The 25,614-nt window shown below is 41.2% G+C and overlaps 1 protein-coding gene across 11 annotated transcripts in view; it reads left to right on the forward strand.

The window, feature by feature from the left end:
• Positions 1–714: 714 nt before the first annotated feature.
• Positions 715–25,614, forward strand: part of sox5 (SRY-box transcription factor 5) — a 105,538-nt gene continuing 80,638 nt past the window's right edge. For 10 of the 11 annotated variants that reach the window (XM_062443360.1, XM_062443361.1, XM_062443365.1 and 7 more), the window contains exon 1: positions 12,563–12,781. In XM_062443360.1, the coding sequence (XP_062299344.1) occupies positions 12,705–12,781 (77 nt within the window). In that variant the 5' untranslated portion in view covers positions 12,563–12,704. Of the gene's footprint in view, positions 885–12,562; positions 12,782–25,614 lie in introns of those variants that run through there. The other variant, XM_062443362.1, reaches the window with a different exon arrangement.

The raw sequence follows: 25,614 nt of genomic DNA on the forward strand, positions 1-25,614 counted from the left end.
TGTCTGCTAGCTTGCTTAGTCCTGGTAACCTGGTTACCATGTAGTGTCACTGCCATCAGAATAAAATCATTTTTTAAGAACCAGTTCTAAAAGAGAAAACTGTAGTTACAAAGTGTTGTTAAAGTAAAAAACGTGTTGTAAAAGTAGTTGTTTGGTCCCTCTGACTGACTGACTGACAGGTTATTAATACTGAAGCATCAGTAGAAGTATTGTTGTAGCTGCAGGAGGTTTTCTTTTCTATTGCAGCAAAACTATACTGTTTCAATAATAGTTTTGGCCAATGAGCCATTGTTGGATGTTGGGAGACCAAATTTTATTTTCTACCTTTCTTTTTTTTCTTCTGTACTGAAAAAGTATCAAACCATAAGCCCAAAACTCAGGTACATACCAAAATATAGTAGAAAAATACACTAATCACGTTAGAAAGTCATCCACCAGGAGTGTGCCGTAGCATGGATTTGATTGGCCACTGTAGCGCCTTGTGGGATGATGATTTGTGGTCTTGCAAAATCTTACTGCGTTCAACTTTTTTGCATTGACACCCCCACTGCAACGCTGGACAACCTCCATTCAAATGACTGAGTTTTTTCATGCACAGCTAAAGTCAGTATGAACACGGCCTAACTGTCTCACATGTGTACACAGGTGGGTGCTTGGTGGATGAAGTCCATGTCTGTTTCCTTCTGCTATTAATCCACTCACTAAAAGCTACAGCCTTGATGCTCAGTCACTGCTCTAAGCCAACAGATTTTTGGCCAAGATATTTCATTCATTCTCATTCTTTTCTTGCTACAGATTGATTTTAGTCAGTCAAAACCTTTCAGTTCGCTGTTAAATGAAGAGAGAGCTCACGGAGAAGTCTCCATTGTCTGTGCTGCAGTCAGGTAGGAGGACAATTAGTTTATGTGTGAGTATGTGTGCTCACGTACACTGTTTTTGTGTGTCTGTGTTTGCATGTGTGTTTTCAAGCTGTCTGGACCGGTCATTTCTTCTTCTTTTTTTTGTCGTAAATCATTCACTTTTTATTTATCTTCCCAGGCTAGTGTTTCATTAACCCTGCTGTGACACAGACTCCCTTTCATTCACTTCTCGCATTTTCTGTTCCAGCCGCACTCTCTCCCTCTCTCACAGCACCAAAGATTACTAATAAATAAGTGACACCAGAAACAGTCTATTTTCTCTCAGCCATAATTAACTGACTTGATGTTTTGAAGGAGAGGAGAGAAAAAAAATCCAACTAATTAGGAATGAGTTAAGATTCGCACAAAGAGTACAGATTGTTAATTAATTTTCGGCGCAAGCCATTGTCGGGGAAGAAAACAGCTTTGTTTACCGTGCAATGTTTGCAACAGCAGTTAAAGCAACGCTCCTGCTGCAGAAGCACGGCGAGGAAAGGTCTTTGACATACTGTACTCTCTCTGTCCAGTAACCTTGAGTAGAAAGAACTCTGATCAAGACTGTCTCTGTGTCAAACAAATAAAAGCATGGACTGAAATACTGTCAGTCAGGCAACATACAGAGAAAACAAACTACTGACAAAGAGAGATATGAGAAAACACACCATGATTGCAGCCATCACCACAACTCTGTTGCTTTGTGCTTGCTGAATCTACCGGTGCACTCAGTACAGTTGTATAGCGGAGATTGACAATTGGTCGTTTTGTGACTGAAGGGTCAGTTCATCAAAATCATTAAACATATATATTTTTTAATCTTAGTGCTATCGCAGGTATCCCAGTCTCACCGCAGTATGTAAAATAATCATGAAATTTAATCTATAGATTTGTGTACATCTGTCAAAACTGAAGAAAAAAAGAGGCACAAAACATACTTTTAATTTAAAAGTCATGCTGAGTGTCATGAAAAAAATTGAAAATTCATGTCCATGTACACAAATCTGTTGATTAAATTTCGGGACAATTACACAAACTGTCATGAGACTGGGTTGCTACAGGAATGCACAATTTGAATTGATTTGAAATATCTTTACGGTCTTTGTCTCCATCCTGGTACAATGGAGTGTAATTAATTGTATTTGTGGCGCAAACCCTAACCCTAACTGTAAAATCTCAAATTTGCACAGAAAGTGTACTCAAAACCATGAAGTATACATTTCTATAGAGCTTGTATCCTTATGATGCGAGTGTGAAAGAAACTGCTGACCGTCTCTGTTATATTCAAAACCTAACCCTAACCCTAACCCTAACCCGACGTCCCAAAAGACTGTTCGTCTTGATGGAATCTGGTGTGCAGCTAATCTCACATCACTGTCACAACCGTACTTTGTTGGTAAAAGTGGCACATAGAGCCATTTGTTTGTCTGTCTTCTGGTCTCAACCTGTCTGCCTGTCCATTTATCTGTTCCGTTTGCTGCCTGGGCAGGGATTGATGGGTTTGGGAAGTAGAATACACTGAAGACGGACACACAGAGACAGGGAGGAGTTGCTTGTAAGTGTAAATGAACACGCACATGTCTACATTCATGTTACCACGTCAGTTCAAGTACCACAGTAGAGAAGGTGTGTGAGTATGTGTGTGTGTGTGTATGTGTGTGGATGAGAGTGGCCTGAGCCCCCGCCTGTATTAAGAGGGCCCTGGCAGCAAGAGATAGCGGCTCTATCTTAATGGCTTCAGCCGCCTGCCACTCAGCCTTCAGACGGGGTCCTCTGTCTGCACGTGTCTCCCCACGATAAAGCCACTTCACAGGGGCTTGTGCCTCTCCACGCTGGCCTTCCCTCTCTCCTGCTCTCCCAGGAAAGAGGAGGGAGAGAAAAGAAAAAGATGCCAGAGGTATTGATATACGAGCTCACCCTGAGACAGACGAGCTGTGAGAGAGAGACGGATGGAGAGAAAAAGGAGCGCTAACACTACTGGCCTTCATGCTCAATTCTGAATTGTTGATCATATCTGATATTTTTTGAAAGACAGTCCTAGGATGTAACCTACAATATGATATCTGATACAATGCAAAAAACCAGACATTTGCCACAACTGTTTTAGGATCTGTTTTCTCCTGAAACTGATGGCATATTCCTTACAGTTGATTTGTGTTCAAGTTGTCAACAGAAGTGAGGCGTCTCTTCAGACACTACTCAAGTTTTCCGTCTGGCTTTCTTTCCACTGTTGTGTCTCACTGTCATTAATGTATTAATGCTGGCTCAGATTAGCTGCTGTGGGTGCCAAAATCATAGATGTCAGGTTAATGATGTAAGCTATACTCAGACTACTGTTATTGTTATTCCACTGGTAGCTCACCCCTAAGGAGCAGCAGCAGTGGGACAAATATGAGTATACCATGATGGATCAGTCCTGACTCACTTGATTGAACTTGTTGACATTAAGTACAACCTTAACAGTATGTGCCATTTATACCTAATGTTCTGCTTTAACACCTAAAAAAATGCTTTACATTAATTTACACATTTTACACAGAATTAAAGCCAATTTAAAAAAAACCACAAGGGTTAAATAGCCTCAACAAAGCTTTAAGCAGGTAGCTCCGACTGCCATGTAATAGTGAAAAGATAAAACGCCTCTGTTGAATAAAAAATGTACCCTTAGGACAGAATATTGATATTAGTCCAGTCTGTAAAACCCTGGATTATGTGCAATGAATACATGTTTGTGTAAAACTCATTTCTATCTATATTAAATTATGGTGATTTGATTTACATGCACGCAACCTCATCCCTACATAAAAAAAACTGCATTGTATATGAATCCATAGGATGATCCTCTACACCAGAAGGCAAAATACACATGTTGATATTTAATGTCAAGACATTATCTGCTAAACTACCCACTTATATCTCCAGCCTCTTATCCTATCATGTTAGCAACTACAGCACTAGATCTACTAATCGGATTCTCTTAAATGTCTCCAGGGTGCACTCAGAGCTCCGTAAAGCGGCTTTCTCCTTTTATGCACCTTGGGCATGTAATGAGCTGCAAAATACCATTACCTTAGAAGCACTCCCTTCCCTGAATACCTTTAAAGGTCTTTTACAAACTGCCCTGAAGGAAACATGTTGCTGTTTTATATAACCTTGACTTAAGGTGATCTCTGATATGGATATCGATGTCATGGCCTGTATGCTTCTCTTCTTTTACTCTTTTATGTATTGTATGTGTTCTATAATAAGAAATATTTTCTTACACGAAACACTTTTGTTGCTGTGTTGAACAGGACTCCCTCGAAGAACAGATCCTATATCTCAATGGGACATTCCTGGCTAAAAAAAGGATAAATAGAAAGTACAACATGCCATGGACAAGAGATAAAAGGTCTAGAATGAAATCATTTAAATACTCTGAATTACGGACAACATGAAAAATTGAGAATTTGATCAAAAGCAACCTGAAATGCAAGGTCAAAGGTATGGGTGACAACTACGGTATTGTCAAAGTTAAGGGTAAGGCGGCATGAAAGTTGTATGCGTTCCACTCTAATCCGACATCCTGACCTCCATAGTCTTACTTTCTACCTTGCTACATCAAGAACACACCTCTCCCTGCGTTGGTATACCGAATGGTGGCACTGGATGTAAATTATGAGCCTAAATCTAAGAGATACTGCTCTGAAATCAGTTCTCAACATCAATCAGACATTCATAACTCGGTGGCTGACCGTATCTGTCTTGCAGCGAATGGCTACAATTCAAATTCTAACAAAAAAATCCTTGTCAAATTTTGGACTGCTCTCTCTGAGGATTTTGATTCACAGCACAGCAATATTCAACGAGCCCTTGTGTGCTCATTTCTCTCCGATTTAAATGCAAAATATGTCATTTTGTAGATGTGATCTTGCTCTTCCACAGAAAACCCTCTTAGGTCCATAACTACTGATTTGCCACATTGTGTCCGATGTGTGTGTGTGTGCGCGAGCGTGTCTCCGCATTTGCATAATATGCTGCGTGAATGTTTATGAAAATGTGTGGGAGATATGTGTGACTATATGTGTGTGTCTTCAGGCTTTGGGATTGTTTACTGCTGATCTCTCGCTGCCCCTGCTCATGCTCGGCCCCTAATGCACTACAGCTGTTAGGGTCCCGACACAGGGGCCTCCCATCAACAGTTTCATTGTAATGGACTCTGTGTGTGTGTGTGTGTGTGTGATGTGTGCACAGGCTTGCTTCTCCGTGTGTTTTTTCCTGTGTTTGTGAACGTAAGCGCGAACGTGTGTGTGGTGTGTGTGGTGTGTGCTCTTGCATCATCATGAATATTTCCTGTCCCTTCAGGCTATTTTTCCCCCTGTTTCTCTGTGATGGTTTGGTTCTGCGTGTGTGCGAGCAGGTCTATATATCCTGTACTTAGACGTACACGCATCTCCGTCTCTCTTGTGTCACCTTCCTCCTTTCTTTCTAGAAACACAACCCTGATCGTGAACCTTTGAATCGCTTAACAAACATCTTTTGCGTCAGCCCAGGTGAAACACACTCTTTTCATTTTCTTGTCACTATTCTCTTACCAAAGACAATACACCCCGGTGACCTTGTTCATTCCTATTCCTCAACATGTTTTAATTGCAGAAGACGATGGCTTACACTTGAGAGCCTGGTTACTCTTGAAGAACTGCTTGTTTGCACCTCCTCCCCTCCCATTCGCCCCAATCCTGTCTCTTTATGCCTTAGTGTACACTTTCTCTGCAGCATGGTTCATTGAAATACCCTGACCTGAGGGTGATTGATACAAACTGATGATAAACTGTTCCATACATGAATGCTTACGTACACTGATTGTTGCGCATTTACAAAACCTTATGCATCGCCTGAATCTGCTATATAATCAGCTGCCAAGCCTTACTTCATCAAGGCAAGTTCATGGCAAAGTCTTAAACTCTCATAATGACATAAACATCTATTCAATATATGACGAACACGTGGCTTATCCCCATTCTTTCGGCTGTCTGTAGCAGAAGGGGCGCAGGGCACTGTGTGTGCGTCCAGGTCAGCGTTGCTCCGTTATGTTGACGGATTGCCGCCGACTCAGCCGCATAATGGTGAAATTAAGTTTCTGTAATGCACAAATGAGGTTATCATTGGTTTTGCAGCTGTTTACAGGGTCAAGGAGAGATGCCGTTTCCAATCGGGGCTCAATTTAGTCGGGGAATGCGATTAGATTTAGCCCTCCCAGTGTATTCTCTCCATTTGACCATGAATTAGATTAGGTAAATAGAAAACTAATGCCACTGATTGTTGTTGACATTGACATGTTCATATTGCTTTCTTATACAGAGCAGAGAGGGGATTGGATGAGTGTTTTGTCTTGGTATGTGTGTATATATATATATGCGTAGTTATATAAAGCCGAGCTACGTTAAGGTGGAATTCGTTATCTTTGTGAGTCTGCTAAATCGCTGTGTGTGAATGTGTTTCTGTGTGAGAGAGAAACAGAAAAAAAAGATGTTTTCCCAGAATTAAAATTAGGATGGGGTCACATCAGTGTAAGTTGATTTCCCATGTTCCTCGCAGCCTCAGTTCTACCACCTGCTGCTTTTTAAATCATTTAAACTTACAATATGTTCATTGCTCCAAAACTTATAAAGAAAGATTCATCTCCACTTCTGTGGAGTCAGACCTGCTATGATTCTCATTACTTGCTTATGTCGTTTATATTTGGAAAAAAAATACTTATTACCCTCTGACAGTATAATAGCATATTCTTTATGAGCTTGTTTCAAATGTTGACACTGAGTATGGCTCCTTTCGTTTAAATGGGAATAATCCAGATGTCTTGCACATCATTTTAAGCCCCTGTAATTCAGAGTATTTGGTATCTTTGGAAACTAGAATTTAAATTATGTAAGTTTGAACACTGATTTTACAGTTTGAGTTTACCCACAGGTGGGTCCATGAGTTTTAGGATCAGTTAATGCTCAATCATACGACATGTTTTGCATCCATGTCGAATGGCCACACCTGAAATTGATATTCAAATATTGGGATAATGTTGCACATTTTAGGAAGTATAAGTTATATATATGTTCAAAGTTGCAAAAGTAGTCTGGCACAGGAGAGTCTGACTGCCTAACAAACAGGTCTGATGGAATATACTGTCCTCTTTAACACTAGCTGGGAATTTTCCAAGTTCTGCTGCACTGATTCAAATAAATGACAATCTATCACAACAACCTTGCTATTTTTGCTTTAAACACCTTGCCACCGGAAGGGATTGGAACATCTGTCGAAAAAAACAATCTCTAGTTGTAGATATTCAAAATTCTTTTCACCTTAAAAGCATTTCTCTGGCTTAAGAGTTAAGTTTGACAGTTCATTCTTGACCTTGGAAACAACGAATGCACTAAAATGGACCTTGTGGTGACATTGTTTTGTAAGAGAAATCTTTTACATTTACAAATCCATGACAACTGGGCAAACTCCATCTGCCGAGGAAGATCGTAATATAATCAAAAGCTCCAGAACAGCTACAGACATTGTTTTGTCAAGTGCTGTTTCCAAGGTCAAGAATGAAATTTCAATCTCAACATCTAAAAAGTCTGTGATTGCAGAAATTTCTGTGTGTGTGTGTGTCCTCATGGTGCAAATGCTGTACAGTGTATGCATGCTTGTGTGAGGCTGTGTCTGCAAAGTGTGCACTTGTCTACAGTAAATACAGTGACAGGGCTCGCTTTCTCTCTCACCCTCCCTGTGTGTGTGTGTGTGTGTGTGTGTGTGTTTAAGTATCACAGAAGTGGCAGTCTGTCAGCTCTGCTTTCCTCTCCGCTTTCCAGAACAATAGCTGGATTGGCCGTATGTGTGACATGCAGACCACACACCCCTAATAGTGACTGACAGCACTAAGGGCTGAAAGCAGCATGCTCTCTTGACACACACATATACACACACACACACACACACACACACACACACACACACACACACAATATACAGTATGCACACCTGAAGACACAATGGGTGTGTGTGGGTGATTAGTGAGGGTTTCAGTCAGTTTGTATATGTGTATTTTGTGAGTTTGTGTGTGTGTGTGTGTGTGTTCGTGCATGCGTGCAGTCATGCATGTGAGCTTCAGCATATGTTCCGTTGAAAGTGTTCAGCTGTCTTCTTGTAACAAAACTGTTCCACGTCGCAGAACGAAATGTCTGCTTCTCACTGCATCAAGACAAAAGAAATAAGAAAGGATTTTAAAATTCTGTTAAAGTTTTTTTTATCTCCTTTGTCACAATAACACGTCAAATTCATGTGGCATCATTTTCTGAAAATAGTATGAAGGTACATACACATGGCCACAGAGGGATTCTTCATATTAAAATCTATATAATTTAAACTAATGGCCACAATTCTTACAGGGAGAAAGGAAGGGCGGTTTTGCCACATTTATCTCACATATTCACCCATGAAGTTTCTGTCCTTTGCTCAAAATATAGCAGAAGGTATTTGGATTTTCGATTATGTTAAATCATAATGACAACCTGCAAACAATTATAACATGCAAAAATGCTTTAAATCATAGTTTTTAATCGCAATAGAATTGTGATTTAACCTTTCGGACAGTGTACTGCAGAAGGGCATTCAGCAGTTGAGAACTGATCAGAGTATTTCACTTTGAAGCCAGTAAACCTCATATTAATCTTGTTTCAAGGATTGTTTTACATCTACTGTTCTGTCACTTTACTCTACCAGCGAAGCCAATCACGTGAAAAGCATGATGTGTGTAAAAGTGGAGCACAAAACGGCTTCACTTTACTAACATGGTGGAACCAAAGGGACAGTAAAAGGGACGTGAACAATACAAGTTAACCAATTAAGTACGGATGAGCCTGAGGCATTCCAAAAATGTGGTAAAAAAGCGTTACTTTTAGCTTCTCTTTTTCTTTGTTCTGACCGTGAAAGCTATGAAATATATTAGATTAGAAGTCCAGCAGCAGCTGAAATTGTGTTATTATACAACTTCATACAGCATAATGGGCTATGGAACATTGTGTTGTTGTCCTGCAGTGGACTGTTTAAATTGTTATAGAAAAAAATGTGGTTATTCTATGTTTCTCAGCACAACCACCCAGATTAATAAAATATCATTGCCCCTCTTAAAATTGTTACTTTGAGTACGTCAAATTAGGGAGAAGATGCAATAATGAAAAAATATGAAACTTAAAAATCCCCCTTCACTCAATAATGTGTTTTCCTTGTTGTTACTTGAATGTTTGACCTTCACTGTGAGGACAATGTACTGTACAGTGTGTGCAAAGATTGACACCAGAAACCAATTTTCACATTTATCTGCTGGAAAAGGAACATTTATTTCTATTCACCTTAAATATGAGGTGAAGTCTTGTACGTATGAGCATAACTTTATTACATCACAACTAGTTCAGGAGGGGATACGTAAAATGTGTAAATCCAATAAAACTATTAGGAGTGTTTTTGCTCAGCTGTTGTTCTGGAAGCTTTAATTAAATTTAATAGGTCATGTTGGTAAAAAAGTAAGTGTACCTGTTTGTACACAAGTCTTTATTCACATTTCTTCAATTGAAATATGTCAAGTCAAAGTGGTTGTGGAAATATAGCAGCAGTCCAAAATGAAGCTGAGATTATCGATCTATTAACTGAATTGTTGATGGACACAAAATAGTCAACAGTTTTGATAATGGAGTGAAAGTCATGCATAGAGAAAAACACATATTTGCATGTCGATATTTGGAATTTGCTGCTCTTAACTCAAAACATCCTTTTAAATGAAGCAGTTAATATGAAAGTATAAAAAAACAGTAAATAGAACATAAAATGTGTGTGTTGTGTATTGGCAGCTTAAGTTTGTCCTTTTTGAGATACTGTCACACCTCCCTTGTGGTATATGCATATGTTATCGTAAACCTCAGAACTAAATACATGCCTATGTAGTTCTTCCTGGTCTCATGTTTCCTCATTATTAGTTGTTGTACCAAATAGCAGAATGAGAATAGCAAAAAAGTGGCAACAAGGTAATGTGTTCTCATGTTCTGTTTGTTATTTTTGGTAGAAAGTTCAACAAGTTTTTTGTCGGTGCATAGCACAAGATCGGGCTAGTTGGACAACCGCACAATCACTACTCTCCTAAACCACTTCATTATCGAAGAGTTGTTCAGATTCCAGAAGAGACCAGGAGGAGGGTGAATCTGTTCCACAGTTTATATCTGTTATTACCTGAACAATGTGAATTTGGACTTTCACTCGTTGAGAACATGCGTGACAGGTTGTTGTGTGTGGTCTACGTAGTGATGCTATGTGGAAACGACTACCGACTGAGGTTAGCCTGAAACTGGAAAAAGGTAATAGTGATAAGTATCAAGTCAATAGAGGAGGCTGCCCGAAACACACAGCATCCAAGTGCATCAACCCAAGTGCATAAGTTGTCCTTTGAGCCCAAGAACAAGTCAGCAGCTGGCATGCCATGCTAACGCTGGGGGGAAACAAGGCACCAGCCATGAGAGTGTTGGTGTAGGGGCTTAGACTGCTGAAACTGATCACAGGCCATATTGAATGTGCCTGTAAAAATAAAAAGACCCAGACATACAAACAGCACACTTTGACCAATGTAAGATGTATTGTAGATCATTCAAGGAAACCATCAAGCTCTGCTAGGCCACAGGTGGATGGAAAAGCTCAGACTGAACTGGCAAGAAATGTTCCTGAAGGATGGAGACATAGGCCCCCTACAGGAGATCTTGAGAAGCACTTTAAAGTTATTGTAAATTTCAAAATTTATGTCAGGCATATATCCAGATGTATGTTGAACAAGAATCACAGGAACTGTTGACCATAGTGACACATAAAAGGTTTATACATGTACCAGAGGCTCCCTTTTGGGATTACTTCTGCTCAAGCACTTTTTTTCCCTAAAAAGCAATAGACCAGATTCTGAGGCAGTACCTGGGGCACATTCTCAACCACACTGGACTCCACAAAACACCATCAAAGGTAAAGGGATGGTATTTGTTATTGTCCGCCCACCAGTATGACATCATGTATAGGAACGTGGACCAGCATGGGAATATTGACAGACTCTCAACGCTCCCATTGCCTGAAGCTGAGATCTTCTACTTTGAGGACGTGACTACTGCTCCACTAACCTCTACTCATGTTAAGACACACACATAATGACCCAATCATGTCAGAGATTAGGAGGAGAGGAAAGATGACAGCGAGCTTGAAGGCTTACCTCGTGAGAAGAAAAAAATCTTGTCTGGATGCCTAGCATGGAGCTATCATGTCATTATTCCAAACACACGAAGAGAGGCGGTGCTCGATGAGCTCCACTCTCAAAATTGTGGTGTGGTGCGAATGAAAGAAATCACACGTAGCTATTTCTGGTGGCCAGGCCTGAGAGAAGTCACATTCTGCCTGCCAGAAATTGAGAAACCTTACATAGCTGGCTCCATTACATCCGTGGGTTTGGCCTGAAGAACTGTGGCAAAGATTCCGTATAGACATTGCTGGATCGCTGGAGAACCACATGTTCTTAGTCATAGTCGATGCTCATGGCAAATGGCCTGAAATGGTCACCTCCTCAGAGAGAACCATTGAAGAACTAGTTCAGGCAAAAGTTCTATAGTTGAAATAAGTTTGTTAAAAGTTCATTACAAAAATAAGAATACCAAACAGCAGAGTGTATTTGAATGAGAGACTTCTAAGAGAAAATACTGAGAAAGTTTCACATTTGTTAAGGGAGCATTAAAAATATGATATGTATTGAAAGTTTTTCCCCTTTTGGATACTGTCATGCCCCCTTGTGTTACATGTATACATTATTGTAATCCTCAGTCCTGAGTTTGCAAATAAATGTGAGCCCACAGGCAATTATCTCTGGTCTCTTTATTCCTTAATATTAGTTGTTGTATCATATAGTAGAATCTTCAATCTTGAGAAGGGCTTATTTCATGGGTAAAATATGGTCTCAATCAAAATGTTAAGGTGAGTGTCCAAGGCACACTGTAGGGTTTGTGTAAAAATAAAACTTTAAATAAAGCACCTGAAGTATCCAAAGAGCACCTGTATGTGTTCACCACAATAATCCACTAGCACTTCTACTCCAGTGTCTTCAAGTATTCAGCACTGTGCTTGTGTGTGTTTCATATATCAATTTGATAAATCCCTCTCATGTTGCATAATAAAGTGCATTAAAGCTGGCAGTGGTCTGAAGCGTATCTACATGATCTCTGACAGTTGTCGGAGTGTGTGAGAACCAAGTGTGTGTGTGTGTGTGAGAAAGACAGTGAGAAAGAGATGGACTTGAGGAAGGGGGCAGCACTGCTGTGCATTTGCACTCAGGGACTGATGAGCCCTCTGGTCAAATGGCCCCTCCCCTCTGCACACACACACACACACACACACACACACACACACACACACACACACACACACACACACACACACACACACACACACACACACACACACACACACACACACACACACACACTGAGCGAAAGAGAAAGAGGCTCTGCTGCTGGCCCTTTAAGAGCTGAGCCTAGATCTCACAGCTTACAGCGAGGGAGGGAGAAGAGGAGGGACAGAGGCAGGGAGAGAGAGAGAGAGAGAGAGAGAGAGGGGAGGGTGTGAGGCTGAAAGTGTGTGAGTAGAGAGAGAGAGAGGAACACACAGAGAGAGAGAGAGAATCAGCAGTGTGTGTGAGAGGTTGAAGGATCACTTCTATCCCGTCTTGTTTTGGGGAGACTAACCTTGTTCATCTGAGCATTGTGGGACTGTTTTATGTTGTTGTTGACGAGAGAGACGGACCCTTACTCCAGCATGCTCACTGAGCCTGAGCTACCTCAGGAGTGTAACAGGTACGTGACGCTTTCTCACACACACGCACACACACACACACATTCACGTACAGATGACAGAGACAGAGGACAGGGCATAGCAGGACACAGAGGGGAAGAAACAGGGGAGGACAGGAGTAGAAAGTAGAAAGATATGCGTGTGTGGAGAAGAATGGGTTTGTCCGTGTGAGTGAAGCATGTGAACTGTCTCAGCGAGTCGGCTGAGTTTGAAGCCGGAGAGAGTGTGTGTGTGTGTGTGTGAAAGAGTGAGAGATGGTAAAGGAGAGGAGTTGATGATTGACTCCTGCTTTTGGGAGAGATACCATATGCAAAGCAGGGATTATATATTTATACATAAGTGTTTGTATAAGTGTGTCTGTTTTTTGCATATGTGTGTGTGTGTTCGTCCCAGCAGTATTAGAAGTCCAGTCTCTTTTTCATCCTCTGTCCCTCCTGACAGAAGTTGTCAACATGTTCATTCAATTCAATCCCTCCATAGACAAAGTGCTTAAAACAGCATTGGAGTCTGTGTTAGTGTGTGTGTTTGAGAGAAAAAGAGACAGAAAGAGATGTGTGTGTGTGTGTGTGTGTGTGTATATGTATGTATGAGTGTGTGTGTGTGTGTGTGTATATGTGCTTCAATCCTCTCTTCATCATCTCATCTCGACTTCTCACCACAACTTTATTTACTTCTGCTTCTCTTTGTCTCTTTCTGCAAAAAAGCCTAACATATTAAGGTGTGATCAACAAGTCCTCAACCTCAACTCAACTTTTTTTTTTTTTAACGGTAAAAGATAGGGAAAAAAATCCTAGAAGTAATCCCAAATGAGCTCAAATAATTACATTTCTCATCTAAATTTAGAATGTTTACACCCTGCCCGCTCAAAAGACTCCTCTTTTGAAATTTACTTATTTGTGATTTATTTTTCACTTAATCCAAATTCAATTCATGCAAACCCCGAGTAATCCTATTGTCAATCTGCATGGTGTTGTTGTTTTTCCTTCTTTTTCTCTGCCTTATGCTAATGTTAATCTCACTGTGCTCCTCTTGATGTTTGTGCGGGCCCTTGCTTCATTTAGAGGTGCGAACCCTCTAACCTTGCCCTTTTCTGACACTGTCAACACAAGTGGCTTTTGCCTTTGGAATAATGGTTGTTTGATGCTAATGCTGTGAGAGACAGATTATGTTATAATACCCGGCGTTTTAATACTAACACACACTCGCATACGCCGACACACACACACACACACACACGCCTCGCTCCCTTGCCTGCTTGACTTTTATTGCATTAAAGTAGCGCTCTGTTTTGCCCGATGAAACTAATCTTTTGTTCCGAGATAAACTGGGGTTGAAGGGGAGGGTGGTGTTGGTGGGGGATTTCAGGGCCCCTTGAATTAAGAACACATTTAGATGTGTCAAAAATGTGTTTTTAATAAACCCTTCAATCCGGCAAAGTGGTTGAAGAGAGACGAAAAAAAAAATAGATAACAACAGCTAGGAGGAATTAAAAATTTAAAGGATTACAACGAAAAGCAGAATGTATGGAGATAAATGTGGGGATTACAATGACTTAGGAGGACAGCGCTTAAAACTCTTGCTTTCCAGTAATGCACTCCATCACTGTGACTCTGGCCGTGTGTGTGTGTTCATATGTGTATATGGATGTATGTGTGCGAGCGGGCGAGAGAGAGGTATCTGCCTTTCTGAGTGTGTGTGTGTGTGCGTGTGTGTGTGTGTGTTTTCGAGTGTGTGTGTTGAGCGGTAGTCTCTCAGCGGAGCGCAGTGTGTGTGAGTTGCCAGTGTGTGTGCGCTTCAGCCTCGGTGGTCGCGATGCTCTCGGTTCCTGCGTATCTGTAAGTGTCCGCTCTCCTCCTTCACACATGCTTCTTCTTCTTCCTTCTTCTTGTTCATCTTCTCATCACCCCCTTCTTCCCCTTGTTCTTCTTCACCACTTCTTCCGCTTTTCTTCTTCTCTTCCTCTTAAATCGTACGGTGGTTAGAAATTGACTTTTTGAGTCACTTTTGATTGAAAAGAGCAGGCTAAGAGTTTCTGGCAGAATTACTAAAAGACTGTCTGAGAGGAAATATTTGTTTTAGTGAGTGGCGAAGAATCTTAAGTGAAATTTTACTTTTCTTAATTTGTTCGTAGAATCTACTTAGAAGGTTAAAAACATCCTCTTTTTTTCTAATTTTATTTAAGTGAGCAAAAGTCTTGTGATGTGGTTTTTCATCTCTTCTGGTTTAACTGTAAAAGATGCATGTCATGCTTTGACAGAGCTCCAATCTTCTGTGATTCATTTTATTTTTTATTCAACTTTAAATTAAATCTAATAATGATTTTTGTGATTTCAACTTCCTTTTTTTTTGGGTTCCCTGCACTATTTAGCTGCGTATTAAAAATTTCCAGTCTGAGCTGAAAATAGTGGAAACAGACTGCCTTCGCTAACACGCACAAACAGAAATATACACAGAGAGAGAGAGAGAAAGCGAGAACGCCAAAGGAAACAAAATATAGAGGAAGGGAGAGAAAAGAGACATTTGAAGGGGCTGCTGTGGCAGTTGATGGAGAGACACGATGAAGGGAAAGAAATGATGTGGTCAAACTGACACATTCCTCGCCGATAGACAGGAGAAGGAGTAGGAGAAGAAGAGGGTAAAGAAGAAACAGGGTTACAGACAAGTGAGAGTGCTAGGGATGAGGGGAGGGGGGGGGGGTTTAGGAGGTGAAGAAGGAGGAGGGAGGGAGCGGAGGAAAGGGTCTCTCTTTGCTGCTCTGTCAATGTGGTGTTAAGGCAGTGGTGGATTTTCACACCCCTCCATTTGTCCCCTCTGTTTATTGGGGTGTTTGTGCGTGTGTGTGTGTGTGTGTGTGTGTGTGTGTGTGTGTGTGTGTCAGTGAGTTTGAAGGGGGAGACAGTCATCAGTGGGTGTGTCAACACTTTGAACGGTTTAAACAAGACACACTCAGATATAATCTGACACTACTTGCGTCGCACTCAGCAGCGAGGGCGGCATCAGCAGCCTGAAGGATTTCGCTTAATTCCATTGAGACCAACTGTTTTATTTTCTATCATCAGTTTAATCGTTCATTTGTAGTGGTAGAAAGTACACACGTACAGTTAGTCAAATTCTCTACCTAAGTAAAATGTTTCTACTATTACTTACTCTTTACTTGAGTTTTAAATGTCAGATTTTTTATACTTCTACTCCACTGTTCTCTTCACTCCATCACATGTAATATACAGCTATTATTTATTATTTTGCTAATTAAAATTGGACATAGCAAACACTTGGACATGTTAAGGATTTAAAATTGGATGCAAATTGACTAATTACAACTTTAAATGCTGCTTACACACTAATGATAAACCAATACTATAAAATATATATTAATAAAACATTCTGAAAAAGGCTAATGAGCATTTTTACTTTTTTTAAACAGAAATATGTGCTGATAATTTATTAAAGTAAAATAATGAACATTGAAATATTTTTATAGTATGGTATAAGCACCAGTTTATTTTTCTTTAGTCTAATAATGATTTACTTTTCTTTTGCAGTCATAGAGTTGTGGGCAGTTTTTAAGAGAGAACTTCTTGTGGCTGATGATGAAAAAACTTGCTTCCAGTTTAAGTGAGCAGTACTGTTTCCAATGTAAGTGTCGCTGTACTTCATTTAAAAGGGCAAAATTAAAGTGGTGTGTGTGTGTGTGTTTGAGAAAAGAGAGAATGTGTGTGTCCGAAGACGAGAGAAAAAGAGAGAAGAGTAATTGAGTAGAGTGTCCGTGCTCTGCAAACTAATGCGCCATTCTGCCCCTCTCTTCCCCTGTGGCCCTGTACCGGCCTCTCCCTCTCTCTCTCTCTTTCGCTCTCTCTCTCTCTCTCCCCCCCCTCCCTCCTCCTCCTCCTCCATCTCGGACTGGAGGCCATTGTCTGGGCCATATTGTCTGTCCCCAGAGAGCCTTGATAACCGTGTCTCCATCCATGGAGCGAGAGGGGGGCAAAAAGAAAGAAAAGGAAAGAAAGAACGACAGACAGAAAAATACCAGAGGAGAATGCTAAAGCCCCCACCTCCTCCCCATTTCCTCCCCTCTCTCAGCACACTCCCACCCACCCCCTCAACTCAACTCTCCAACTCTCTCCCACCCCGATCTCCCACCCCGGTGCAATCAGCTGACCCTCTCCAATAGCCAATACAAGAAAGGGAAGGGGGGGGGGATATTAGGCTGCATTTGTTGTTGTTGTTGTTGTTGTTGTTTACTGATGGGTGAGGGGGAAGAGGGGGAGGAGGAGGGGGAGAGGATGAAAGACAGAAAGTGATGAAGCGAGGAGAAACAGAGAGAAAGTGTGTGTGCAAAACACAGGCAGACAGGCAGAGGTGTTCCTCCTGGCTAACTGGAGTCTGGTCATATGACATGAGGTCACAGGGTGGGGGTCAGAGGTCAGGTCGAGGTATTGCATTGTCGACAGAGCAGGAAAACTCCCGCAGCGTATGTGTGTGTGTGTGTGTGTGCCCATCAAGAATCTTATTCCTCACACCTCTCATCATCTCGTTCTCTCTTCATTTTCTTCAGTCATCCACCAATCAAGGCATCTATACTAAGCTCACTATGTTGCTCTGTCTCTCTCACAATCCACAGTAATTTACTGTTTCTGCAGTTAATTACTGCAATTTTTTGCAGTATAGTACTGTGAATTAGTCTTAAAAAAATACATTAATAAACATGTTACTGTAGAAAGTAATCATCACACTATTATAGGAAATCACAGTAACAATCCCACTACTGTAGAAAGTCAGTTAACATTATACTACTGTAGAAAATCACAGTTAACATTATACTACTGTAGAAAATCAGTTAACATTATACTACTGTAGAAAATCAGTTAACATTATACTACTGTAGAAAGTCAGTTAACATTATACTATTGTAGAAAATCACAGTTAACATTATACTACTGTAGAAAATCACAGTTAACATTATACTACTGTAGAAAATCACAGTTAACATTATACTACTGTAGAAAGTCAGTTAACATTATACTACTGTAGAAAATCACAGTTAACATTATACTACTGTAGAAAATCACAGTTAACATTATACTACTGTAGAAAGTCAGTTAACATTATACTACTGTAGAAAATCACAGTTAACATTATACTACTGTAGAAAATCACTGTATTCATTATAGTAGTGTAGCTCAAGTAGCAGCTATATTTTCCCTTTTGTAAAGAAAATCACTCATTTGAACTTAATTTTGTAATATTTTCAAATAAACCCTCAAATGTATGGTGCAAATTCATCAATTTAAACATTAGTTTGAAATCATGTATTTTTATCTTGTGAAATCAAATACTTCAAGATGGCCGTGTTTCTTAATGCTTCTGCAGACTGTTACTTTCAGTTCTTACATTTTTCTCAGTGTTAATGAGGTTATGACAGGCTGTGAAATTGTGAGCTGACTGGTTGAATAACAAAACAGTATCACGTGATCTAAAAATTGGTGCCAGAGTACTTCACCGTAGCCGGTTTAGGACTTGACAGCTTTTTGGAAGCTTTTTGACCTTAACAGATTTTCTTTTTTAGAGTGCTTGTGTTCTTCTCTGTTTCTGTCCAGTGTAAAGTAATCAGACAGTATCACAGATGTATAATGTAGACTATGTCACAGTTACGACATCTTACAGCTTGCTAGCTTTACCTTGCTAACGTTTGACCGCAGTCTACTCTGAAAGTAACGACGCAACAAACTTGGAATATTCCAATCTTGGAAGTCATGTGTCTGACAATGATTTAACCTCTTGGGGCAGATAATGGACATCTGGGCCAAGACTTCCTCTTACGGGTGCTGGTCATTGTTTACAGTCGGATTAGCAACTTGAGACAGTCCAGATGACATTTTGACTAATCTCTATAAACAGATATATGCATATGAATGAAGATACATTTTAAAAAACGAATTCCTCATCAAACGATACCCGATGAGTTCCAAGATTGCATTTCGGCCAATGCCTTCCAGCTCTGTCGCTCTCCATTTACGCGTGCGAAGCCTGCTTGAACGTAATTGGTCAATACCAGTCGAGTCTTCCAAAACATTCCATCGCTATACTAGGGAACAAAAACTCATGTCCGGAGCAGCAGCAGCAAGAGTCACCAACATCACCAACTGACCGGTAAGTGTTTTCAACTTTAATACAGTCCTGACTAACACTGGTTACTACACCAAGTTCGTCTTTGTAGTTCCATTTTTAACATTATATCATTAGCTAGTGGTCTTTTAAAAGGAAACTGAGTAGATTCATGCTACAAATCTAACTTGTCAACAGGCCTTATGGTTACAGATGTTAGTTTAATATCTTCTGCGTTCAAAAGGGCATGTGAGAGCACTGTAAACTCAGCTCTGTTCATACCAGGTCATTGCGAAAACAACACCCTCTGTAACGCAATAATTACTCTAACGTTAGGTCTGATAGGGATGGCAAAATGAGGCAAAGAAGAATACAGTCTACTACCAAACTTTGTGAAATTACTGTGTTCCAAGATGTTTTTGTTTCTATTCTTGTGTTGAGTCTTCCTTATCCACCTCTGCCCAGCTGGATGTTTCTTCATCTTATATCTTCTCCTCACAGGTGACGACCTATCCTGCTGATAAGTCCTCTCCCCATCAACCCTCTCTTCGCTGTGCTACAGTAGGTAAGCTTTTTATTTATTTATAAGTACTTCTTTGAAAATTCACAGACAAATTCAGTCAGCTCTAGTGGCAGTTGTGCTTCTTCTACTATATGCCTGTTTTCAGATTTTTATATGTAGATTTATAACACAAATGATGCTGTCTCTGTTGTACAAGATTAGTAGTTATCACAGAGAAAACAGTACTTTAAGGTAATAGAATTGTTATCAATTCAGTTTGATTGTTACTCATCAGGAGAACCTGGAGCTGAGATCCTGTGTGGATGCTGTTGATGAAGACCTGACTTCACCACCACCTTGAAGGTCTTCTTTACATATGTTTTGAATAAAGGAAATTACAGTGTCTACTTTATTGTCAAGTTCAGTGATTTCTTTTTTTTTTTTTAAACTTGTAATGGGTTCAAGGAATGACTGCAAGGATTTGTTTAACTGTGGCTTTTTAGATTTTAGATTTTTAATGTTGCTCATGTTTGTAATATATACATTTAAAAACTTTATTGACTTTGTGAGTTACAGAAAGATTTTTTAGAGGACAGAAAGTTGCACATGGTCTCTGCTACTTTTATAACTAGAGGGGACATGTTAGAGTATTAGGAAATTATAAGAAGTGAAAACACTGAGAGGAAAACTTTCTTATTTACTGTGCTAAGTTGATGTCCGTGCAGTCCAAACAGTTCCTGCTGTTGCTACTCCACATTAAAAGCTTCTCACCGGTGTACCACTGTGTGGCTTTCATTATGAAGTCTGTACAGGACTGCACTGGTGTTATTAGTCAGTAAATATTGGTCTAAACAGCAACATGTTTTGTGCTGTTTGGTCAACAGATCGAAGGAGGATTGTTAAAAGAGAAAACAGCCACAGTGAGCTGATAGACTAACAGGCAACAGGCTATTTTACTACAGTTAGTGTGAACCAATATGTCATCAAGGGTCAACAACTTATTTTACTTTGCTGTCCTGTGAGTGAAAATCATTTGCACTGTGCATCACAGATATAACTGCAGCAGTTCACTATTCAGCCATATGGAAGAACGCCATTACATCTCTGTATATGTGCACAATCCCTGTTCAACACTTAATAAATAATTGTCATTGAAAGAGTTGGGTTGAGTACTCATTGACATTTGAAAGTGTGGTTTAAAAGTTGACAGCATTACATGAAACTGATTTACTGTAAAATGCCTGGTGCTGTAATCCAATACACAGTAATATAAAATGACTAATTTATTACAGTAGCATGTAGCTACTGTAACCGTATAGCTACAGTATGATTATATTACTCTGCTTTATTTCACAGTTACCATTTCCTTATTGTGATTTTAAGTACAGCTTCATCAAATTACTGTTTCATTTTACAGTTACAATATTTACAGTAAGTTGCTTGTCAGTTGCTGCCACATGATAAATATAAAAATCATAGTACATTTCTTATAGTGCAACACCAGTCCCCCCCCACCCCCCCACCCAATTCCCCTACCCTCCCAATCCACCATCCTTCCAATCTACAATAGGAGACAGTGTTAGAGGCTCAAAATTCCCTCCCAGAGTGCCACAATGAAACCTCTGTCTTTCCAGGTAGTGAGAGGGAGAGGGAGAGAGAGGGGGGTGGGGGGGGTTACAGAGAGTGAGGGGGGGAGGGATGTGGAGGGGTCTGAGTAAATAGGAGAGAGAAGACCATTTGGGAAGAGGTGAGAGAGTTTCAAAGTGCGGGGCGAAAGAAAGAGGCCAGCTGGGAGTGTATGTGTGTGTGTGTGTTTGTGTGCTGTCATTTATGTGAGAGAATGAGCTTGCGTCTGTTTGTGTGTGTGTGTGTGTGTGTGTGTGTGTGCGTGTGTCTGGTTTACCAGGGGCAGGCCAAGTCGCTGACAGTGAGACAAATGTTGTGACTCCTTTATGGATTGCTTAACAAATGCAGCACAAATAGTGGCCTGGCACAACAATGGAAAAACACTGTCCCTCGCTCAATAAACATTATGCAGCGTCTCCCCCTCGCAAACACCAGGGGAGCGGGGCCGCCGTCCACCGGATGCACTTTTCCTCTCTCTCCGTCTGTCTCTTTTCACCCCCCCTTCCAACACACACACACACACTCACTCTCTCTCTCCTTTTCTCTCTCTTTTCTTCCCTTTTTCTATGGCAAGACTCAAGATTTTCCCACGAGCTGTCTTCTGTTGTTCCTGCTTTAAACTGATGGAACAGAGGACGGAACTGCCTAAAGTCGATTCCCTCATATTTTTTATAGATAAGATACGTAGATAGATGCCGACACCGACATACGCCACAAACTTTCTTCCTTTTCTTTTCCTTCCTCCCTCTATCTTTTCTCCATCCATCCTTCCGCGCTAAAATGTCAGCGACGATCACGTTGTGCGGTGACTCAGTGTAAAGAAATAAATAAGGTTTTAAAGAAGGGAAAAGGAAAAAAAAAAAAAAAGCCTCAGCTGAAAACATGACAAGGAAAGTATGTGGAGTGATGCCTTGCTGGTGACTAAAGCTTTGGGTGGATGAATGGACGAGAGAGGCAGAGACAGACAGAGAGAGAGAGAGAGAGAGAGAGAGAGAGAGAGAGAGAGGGAGAGAGGTAGTCCCAGAGGCCTCATGAGTTAGCCCACGTCTTTGGCGCCCACCCTCTTCGCTCTCTCCGCTCACACACACACACACACATATACACAACACATGACTCTGTCTCCAGCGTGTGTGTGTGTGTGTGTGTGTGTGTGTGTGATTAACAGTGGTGACATTAGGGTTGTGTGTTATTGCCTTTTGTGGTTAAGCTGGACAGGAAACACGGTTTGGGCTGTCGGCTGCCGATTTAGGGCACCTCATAGAGGATGCTTTGTGCGTGTGTGTCTGGCTCTTTGTGTGTGTGTGTGTGAGTGTGTAAGGGTGTGCCTGCATGTGTATATGAGCGTTGTGAGCATATACAGGCAGGAGCTGTGTTCACATTTTCTCCCTCTTACACACTGTTTACTTCAATAGAGAAAGTCATCAGGGAAAAGCCAGCGGGCGCGTTACATCAATACTAACAAGCACAAAATGTTTTACTTTACGATGTTACGGTGCTGTTACAGTTCATGTGAAAACATCTTTGGAAACAGTATTCTAACTGCAATTTCTATGCTGTTTTTTTCTTTTTTTTCACGCTTGTTTTTGATATCAAAATGTTGGGAGTTCCATCCTCAGAAGTTGCTTAACGCTTGCTCTCGAAGTCTGGAAAACTTAATCGGGTGCTTGTCAAGAACAGCCAAAAAGCTCTCTGTGTTAACCACATTGAGGGGAAAAAGGGAAATATCATGGAGTCCCTCCGTTCAGGTCCTCCCTCCCTTAATCTTTATCCCTCCATCTCAAGCCTTTCTTTTCTGTTGCTGCCCCACTCTTCCCACTGTTCAAAAGGACAGCCTATAAATAGATATTAGGCAATATCCTTAAGAGTCTGCACAGAGAAGAAGGGAGAGACGGAGGGAGGGGAGGGATGGAGAGCTACATTCTTACAAACAGCTGATTGTGTAAAGAGGGAACAGTGGGTAAGACAACACCGGGAGAGAAAGAGGAGAGAGAGAGAGAGAGAGAGAAAGAGGGAGAGAGGGGCAAGAAGACAGAGAGAGAGAAAGAGCAGGAGGACAGACGATGTTAAAATAAGTTCAAGAGTGTGTGACAGAGATAGAGGCAGAGAGAGAGAGAGGGAGAGAAATAATTTTTGAAAGCTGAGACTGGGTGATGCACTGAGAGAGAGGGGGGAGAGAGAGAGAGAGAGAGAAAAAAAGAAAACGATGGCAATAAAGTAAGTGATAGCGCGACACAGGGGGAAACATTTGTTTAAATTCCCGCCTGAGGTGTCATACAGATGTAAATGTTGCGGTCGGCTCCTCGGAGGCAAAATGCCCCGGGTGCTTATCTAAAAGGCACATTCCGCTCAACTATTTTAATATGCCCTTCCATTCCCTCTGAGAACAATTTCAAAGATAGCTTGCATTTCCACACAAATAGACCTGCACCTGAGTGACAGGCAGGCAGTTCTTAGCAGTGACGAGGTGGCGGGGAAAAAATAAAAAAACAGAAAATAAAAAAACACACACACACACACAAATGTCACTTTGACTCTTGACAGCACTTTGGAATTAGCCGCCGTGCTTATTTTTACTGCGAGCGCAGTGAGACGATGGTTTCGACTGACTGTGCGGTGCGTGTTTGTGTAGTGGTTGAAATAATGGCTTGTAATTTAAAGAGAGGCTGAGCGCACGCGTGTACACATAAGCAAGGCGTGCGTATGCGGGAGCGCGCGCACACACACACACACACACACTCTACTGTGGAATTCTCCAGAGGAGGCTCCCACGCTCCCTGAAAGCTTGTTCTGAGTAGAGGAGTTAACAAGAGCAGTTAGCACCATGATTATGTTAGCAGCCAGACACACACAGACACACACACAGCTAGGGAGCCACACACACGTGTGTGTGTGTGTGTGTGTGTATGAGATAGTCTGTGACATTTCTGCGATGGCTGCTTTGTCTTTCTCTCACCCTTCATTGAAGCTGAAACACATCTTTGCCCCCCATTTTAACTTAATTCATCTGAGTGTGTGTGGCTTTTTTTTTTTTGCTTGCGTGTTCATAAGCTCTCTGCGCGTATTTAAAACATGCTTGCGTGTGCGTAAGCTTGCCTCTGCTGACGTGCCGACATGAAATGGACGCCTTGATTACAGTAAGCGTCGGCCAGGAGATGGTTAACCACCGTCGATGGCGATTATTTGGCCGGTTAATGGACGTCCGTCGCTGTCCGATTAGTGACTTAGCAGCAGTGGACATATGTGATATGAGAGGGACTTAACTGAGGAGCCGCTAATCATCAAAAAGCCAAGGGGAAGTGGCGCTCTAATCTCAGCTTAGCGCTCTCACCGTTCGTACAAAGTTGTGTGAGTGTGTGTGTGTGTGTGTGTGTGTGTGTGTGTGTGTGTGTGGTTGGTTTCTGCATTAGAAATGAGAGGTTGTGAAGCAGAAGAGACAAACAACAGATTAGAATTTTGTTTGTGTAGAGTTGACTTATTCATGTGATTTGTAAATTAAAAAAAATACACAAAAAAACCCCACCACTGTCACACTGCAATATTATTGCAACGGTGTTGTGTCATTTGAAATATCATTACTGTGCTGCTTTGTGGAAAGAGCTAGAAGCATGTGTGTTAAGTGTGTTAAGGACCGTGTTTGGCGGGAGGCGTTAGATTTTTTTTTTTTGGCTTTACGGAATGGGACAAAAATTATGCTAATGTTCTCTAATTATGACCTGGACGCCTCTGCCAATTTATCGTCTTAATAAAAACCTCATCTTTAAAAAAAAAAATAATCCTTGCATCGCTCCACGCTTTCAAGCAGCTTCCTCCAGGTCTCCGCCGGCGTGACAGCCCTGCCAAACTTTAAATGAAGTAGCCGGCGTAACCTGCACACCCGCCGTGCCCAATTGTATAGTAATTCCACTTCAAAGGCGAACGGGAGGGAGAGAGGGGATTTTATAGCCGGAGAGGAGCTGTGAATGGCCTCCCCATTCATAGACACCCACCTCCGAGGAAGTAGTGGCAGGGTTTGGGGAGGGGAGGAGGGGAGTGTGCACGGGTGTGAAGAGTAGTGAAGGGGGAAGAAGAAGAAGAAGAAGAAGAAGAAGAAGAAGAAGAAGAAGAAGAAGAAGAGGAAAAGGGGCAAAAAAACCCACAGCAAAACAAATGATGAAATTAAGTGTTTACCAGAGACTTATTTTCTTTAGAGAGTGCATAGGGCTCTGTGAGTTTTTGGATATCTGTGTTGTTCTTTGTGTTAATGTGTAACTACTCCTGTCTCCAGATTGTCTGTCCATCTAGACGTGTCAGCACGGCTACTGTAATTAAACGATGGACAATAAAAATGTAAAAAAAAAACAAAACAAGAACTGCTTACTGTTGAGCCAACGTGTAACATTGGCGAGGTGAGAGGATTCAAAGCTGACCCCGGGGTTCGTGTGTACGCAGGGTTATGGCTGGGCAGAGGTGTGCACAGGACACAAGGGGAGGTGTGTGTGTGTCTGAAACAAAAGGCCTCAGTGTGAGAGAGTGAAAGGAGGTAAAGTAAACAGGCAGTGATGAAGACAGACCTGCAGTGTTATGGCCTCTGTTGTATGTATGCGCACATATGTGTGTGTGTGT

Source organism: Scomber scombrus, chromosome 22, assembly GCF_963691925.1.
Source record: "Scomber scombrus chromosome 22, fScoSco1.1, whole genome shotgun sequence".
Classification (NCBI taxonomy): Eukaryota; Metazoa; Chordata; class Actinopteri; order Scombriformes; family Scombridae; genus Scomber; species Scomber scombrus.